Raw genomic sequence first — 6,000 nt, 5'->3', positions numbered from 1 at the left:
GACCTCGTGATCTGCCCGCCTCAGCCTCCCAAAGTGCTGGGATTACAGGCATGAGCCACCACACCCGGCAGGAAATAGTCCTTTTCATAGAACCCTAGAGTGGAGAAACAGCGTTCCCTAACAGTTAACGAAAATGTTCACCATTAATTAATTGGCTGGTCTTATATGTTTAAATTTTCATAAAGTAGATTTTCAGTAAGTGGAGCATAGGTGAATTCAACAAACAGATATGAGGCATAATTCTGCTACTTACTAGCTGTGTAATTTGGGGAAAGTTCCTTGACCTAAGTCTCAAATTTCTCATTTGCAAAAATGATGACAGAAATAATTCATGTAACACACTTAGTGCTCTGACTGGATCAGAATAGCATTCAATAAAGTTTTACTACTACTTTACTAACTATTCCTATTACCTTCTTATATAATCTACCGGGTGCTAGGAATATAAAGATAAAAGGCATAACCTTACCATCTAGAAGCTTAAGGCCTAGTAAGGATTTTGGAAAAAAGACATTAAAATACAGTGTAGACCCAGCGCAGTGGCTCACACCTGCAATCCCAGCACTTTGGGAGGCCGAGGTGGGTGGATCACTTGAGGTCAGGAGTTTGAGACCTGCCTTGCCAACATGGTGAAACCCCGTCTCTACTAAAAATACAAAAATTAGCTAGGCATGGTGGCGGGTGCCTATAGTCTCAGCTACTTTGGAGGCTGAGGCAGGAGAATCACTTGAACCTGGCAGGTGGAGGTTGCAGTGAGCCGAGATTGTGCCACTGCACTCCAGCCTGGGCTACAGAGCGAGACTCCATCTCTACATAAATAAATAAAAAATAAAATATAGGATGGGTGGAGTGGCTCACACCTATAATCCCAGCACTTTTGGGAGGCCAAGGCGGGCAGATCATGACGTCAGGAGATCAAGACCATCCTGGCTAACACAGTGAACCCATCTCCACTAAAAATACAAAAAATTAGCCAGGCGTGGTACCACATGCCTGTAATCCTAGCTACTCAGGAGGCTGAGGCAGGAGAATTGCTTGGACCCGGGAGGCAGAGGTTGCAGTGAGCTGAGATCACGCCACTGCACTCCAGCCTGGGCAACAGAGCGAGACTCTACCTCAAAAATATATACATAAATAAAATAAAATACAATGTAATGCACATGTAGTAGTGTTTCTTTCCATAGGATGCCTGACAGTGGTTACATTTTAGTAAGACTGTATCAGTGTAGGCTATGATAAAAAAAAATCATCTTGGAATTGTTGAGTCACCCACATCCTTATTGGGTAGGGGGTCAAATAAGTAGCTTCAGTTGTTCTTCAAGAAAGGTATCAGGAAAGCTCCTACAGTTTTTAAATTTTTTTTTTTTAAGGGAGTTAGTCACCAATGAGGACTAGAAGGATGATGGCTCTAAACTCTCAAGTGGTGAAAACTAGAATCAGCCTTGATTTAGCATGCCTGAGCACTGACCCCAGGAGGTAGATGTGTGTGGAAACAGAAATAAATCCCATGAGAATCAGACACCTAGAGCCGAGCCTGGCAGCACCTGAGGGCCCTTGGATCAGGGTGACACTGGGGCAGGCTAGAAAGGTCTTACTCTGGCCCAGAGTAAGACTCTGATGCTTTGCTGACACCACTGTGCCAGTTCGCCAATGCTTTATCTCCATTTATGTTACATCTTCTGCCAAATAGCTTTGCTGCCTTGCCCCTGAGCCACTGCACACTCAGGAGCTAGTGCTTCAGCATCCTGCAGCTGTAGCCCAGAAGTCCTCACTGCCTCATATGTTGAGATGACTGAATTTGGCCAGGAGTCCTTCCTGAGACAACCCTGGAGTGTGGGCAGCCCATCCTACAAAATAAACAAAGCAGCTTTCAGCAATGAGGGACACACAGCCAGTTTTGCTACATTCACCCTTCTGGCTCTGTCTTTAGTCTAAGCTGCTCCCTTCAGGTCCCTCCCTTGGGACCTCAAGCCACCCTTTCAGGCCCCTTTTAAGCACAGCAATTCCTGTATGATTAAAGGGAGGTAGTTGAAGAAGTTTGGGCTTCTGGGTTTTATGTTATTACTGGCTTATGAAAGCTCAAACATTTGCACTCCAGGGATGATAGTTGCATCTGTTAAATTTAGTGTAAAGCTGCCTCCTTACGTATTTTAAGTTCAGCCTAAAGGTTTCCCCATACTTAGTGAACTGTAGCCTAACTGGGTGTGTAAACAGACTGTAACCTATTCTTGTACGAATCACAGAGTTTTGGCCGATCACAAGTGTCCAACTGTTCAAACCGTGTTCAAATAAGGCAAACCCCAGCTATAACCAATCCAGCTGTTTTGGTCCCTCAATTATGTTTTCTGTAAGTCACTTTATTTTTTCCGACCACTCGGCAGGACTGGAGCCTCTCTGAACTTACTTTGGTTTGGGGTCTTTTTGATTTGCAAATCATTCTTTGGGTTCTTTGCTTGATTAAACGCTGTTAATTTGCCTAAGGTTTTTCTTTTAACACACCCCCAAACTGTGTGGTGGCATCCTACTTACACAATAATAGAAGCATGCATAAAGCTATAACATGAAGGAACAAGTGACAAATTCTGTAAGGGCAGGTGTTAGGGAAAACTTCTGAGAGTGGAGGCCTGAATAGGGTTTGGAAGTATGAGTAGGAGTTTACAAGGGGAACTGCGGACAGAGCAACATGGACGGAGACCGGAAGCGCACACCTGTAATCCCAACACTTTGAGAGGTGGGCGCATCACCTGAGGTCGGGAGTTCGAGACCAGCCTGACCAACATGGAGAAACCTCATCTCTACTAAAAATACAAAATTAGCCGGGCATGGTGGACCATGCCTGTAATCCCAGCTACTCGGGAAGCTGAGGCAGGAGAATCGTTTGTACCTGGGAGGCGGAGGTTGCAGGGAGGCGGAGGTTGCAGTGAGCCGAGATGGCGCCATTGCACTCCATCCTGGACAACAAGAGTGAAACTCCGTCTCAAAAACAAAAACAACCCGAAAAACAAAACAAAAAAACATAGACGGAAATTTTACTATCCTATGACAAACACGGTATCTTCGGTGAACTCAAAGTAGGTTCGCCCACTTTCCCACAGATTGTTTTGGTAAATTAATTTTTTGTTTCAGTTAGTGATAAACTTCCTTAGCTCTTTACTGAGTACAGGTTTACTGTATGTAAATATGTGTAATATTAGATTAGTGCCTGGCACATGGTTAGCACTACCGATTTTTATTAGGGACTCGGTCTCAGTCAAACTTATGGTAGCTCACTTTTCTTTTGGGAAGACGTAAAAATACTCTCAAGCCTAACCAACCATCCTTTCCTGTCTTCTAGTCTTGCTCACCCAAAGCTCCATCCTGCAAAAGTCTTAAACAGTCCATTTCAAAAGCCCAGCATTTTTAAAGGGTCTAAGGAGTAACACAAAACAAGATGCACCCAAAACGTCAAGGCCATACTGGACGAGGGCAACGTTAGCCATTTTTGGTCTGGGATAATTATAGGCAGTATCTTAAAACAAGGCTTGAAAAATGTCATGTTATTTCCAAATCCCATTTCAGAACTTAAAAAAAAAAATAGCGTTTTGAGCTCCTAAGAACGTTTTTGGCGGTAGGTGGGCGCATGGAGGGGTGGCACAGACGCTCGGCAAGGGAGAGCGGAACAGAGCTGGGCGTGGCGGTGCCTGCGAGCCAGCGCCACGTAACCAGAGGCGCTCGCGCTAATTTGACCTCTAAGAGAGACTAAGCGCAGGGAACAGCGGGTGCGGACATGACGGCGGAAGGCTCAGGACCAAGCAGACGCGAAGAGCCCCGCAGTCCTGGGACGGTGGGGCAGAGAAAGGAGGGCCGGGACGCGGCGCGGGTAGGATGCGAGCAGAGGAAGGACACGCGGTGCCGGGTACCTGCCGGGAGCGCCGGGTCCAATGGGAGGAGGGCGCGCGCCGCTCCTCAACCTGGCCGAGGACGTCACGACGCCGAGGCGGACGCCGGGCCAATGGGAGGCCGTCGCGGGCAGGGACGGGGCCGAGAGGAGCCTGGGCTGGGTCGCGCGGAGTCGGTTGGTTGACTCCAGTGTAGCCGCCGCCTGAGAGGACTGGGGCCTGCCCCTCACCTTACTCCCGCCGCTTGCACTTCCCGGATGGTGCTGACTGCTCTCTAAGCGGCGGCGGCGGCGGCGAGTCGTGAGGACGCGCCGCGGAGGCTGTTCGGGGTCGAGGCTTCCTGTCGCCGCACTTCCTCTTGCGGTGCCCGTGCGCGGCCGGCCCGGCGGGCGGGATGGCGGCCGCGGCCCCAGGGAACGGCCGCGCATCGGCGCCCCAGCTGCTTCTGCTCTTTCTGGTTCCACTGCTGTGGGCCCCGGCTGCGGTCCGGGCCGGCCCCGATGAAGACCTTAGCCACCGGAACAAAGTATCGCCGGCGCTTGCCCAGCAGCTGCAGCAGCAGCAGCAGCCGGTGGCCGTGCAGGGCCCCGAGCCGGCCCGGGTCGAGGTGAGCGGGCCGGGCCGGGGCGGCGGGGGATGGGGCGGGCGAGGCTGCGGGGCCGGCTGCGCCGGGTACCAGGCTCCAGGCCTCTGAGAGCGCCGCCCTCCGCCGCCTCTGCTGGGGGAGGGGAGCCCGGCCCCTGCTCCCGGGGTGGAGGGCGGTCGGCTGCGCTGTTTTCCGGTGAGGCCTGGTCCTGCCCGCTCCTTTAGGGAAAGGGAGAGGGAGAGTCCAAGAGGAGCCCGCTGTAAACGTTGATCTCCGGAGGACCAAGGTGCTGCTCAGGGATGGGCGTTTTATTGATCAGATGTGTCTTAGAGTAGCTGGAAAGACTCACCCCTACCAAAAAGTTTTTAACAGATGGCTGCTAGGAGGCTTTTTGTATTCCCTGAGGATCATCACATCGGCCATTTCATTGTTGAAATAGCTTATCCCAAACTGCTTACCCAAATTCAACTTGGCACTGCCTGTGCTTCTTACCAAATAAATATGGATTATGAACCATGACTCTCACTTTTTTAAAACGTGCTTTGGCTAGCAGGAAGTACCCTTTAGGAACGCAGAGGAATTAGTCTCCGGCAGTACAGCGTCCTGCAGCGGTGTGGGATGTCAAAACTACATTTATAAGTAAAACAGAATCCTGTATTTTGTCCTTCACTGAATAGATACTATAAATTAACTTTTTAATCTGTTAATAGAATCAGTCCTTAGTCACTTGGCAGCGTTTTAACATTTCTTCTCTCTCCCAGTCGTGGGCTTTCGCGTCATTTCCAGTATCTGCTCCCTGAATCCTGGCCAGTGTGGCACTCAAACCCCCACTCCCACCCAGGCCATCTCCACGTAACTAATCTTCCCAAACGTTGAATTCTGCCATCTTGTCAGAAGTCTTCGGTGAGTTGCCTGCACTCATTTCAGTCCAGCCTTTTTAGGAGAGTGATGTTCAGGTTTCTCCTGATCTGGCTCCAGCTCACCTCCAGGCTTTTTGGCCACCGCTTTCTTGGCTCATATGCTAAAGGGATGTGCTCATCTGCAAAAAAGAATGTGCTTCAAGAACCCTTTGGGACAGGCCTTGTGCTCTCTTGCCAGTTTCTCCCTAACAGAAGACCTTTTCAAAGAAAAAGACCTAGAGTTTGAAGCCACAGATCAATTCTTCCCACCTTGGAGAACCAGCAGATACCTACTCTCTGTGAAGCCTTCCCTAAAATTTCTTGGTTAAGAGTGATTTATCTCTGACCTTTCCTTTCATTTCCTTTCCTCCCTCCTCTCTTCTCTCCTCCTTTTCTCCTTTTCTCCTTTCCGTTCCTTTTTCCTTTCCGTTCCTTTCATTTCTTCTTTCCTTTCCGTTCTTTTCTCCTTTCCGTTCCTTTCTCCTTTCTGTTACTTTTTCCTTTCCGTTCTGTTCCTTTCCTTTTCCTTTTCCTTTTCCTTTTCCTTTGTTGAGACAGGGTCTTGCTCTGTCGCCCAGGCTGGAGTGCAGTGGCGCCATCTTGGCTCACTGCAAACTCTAATTGATCCTCCCACCTC

General features: G+C 49.4%; 1 protein-coding gene across 5 annotated transcripts in view; it reads left to right on the top strand.

Moving 5' to 3' along the window:
- The first annotated feature begins 4,022 nt into the window (after nucleotides 1-4,022).
- The window catches only part of TMEM165 (transmembrane protein 165), a 30,647-nt gene continuing 28,669 nt past the window's right edge, over nucleotides 4,023-6,000 (top strand). For all 5 annotated transcript variants that reach the window (XR_012434918.1, XM_005555266.4, XM_005555267.4 and 2 more), the window contains exon 1: nucleotides 4,023-4,485. Coding sequence is in view for 1 of the 5 variants with exons in the window: in XM_005555266.4 (XP_005555323.1) it covers nucleotides 4,273-4,485 (213 nt within the window). In the remaining 4 variants the exon portion in view is untranslated. The remainder of the gene's footprint in view (nucleotides 4,486-6,000) is intronic.

The sequence above is a fragment of the Macaca fascicularis genome, chromosome 5 (assembly GCF_037993035.2).
Source record: "Macaca fascicularis isolate 582-1 chromosome 5, T2T-MFA8v1.1".
NCBI lineage: Eukaryota > Metazoa > Chordata > Mammalia > Primates > Cercopithecidae > Macaca > Macaca fascicularis.
This window is presented reverse-complemented; position numbering and strand designations above follow the sequence as displayed.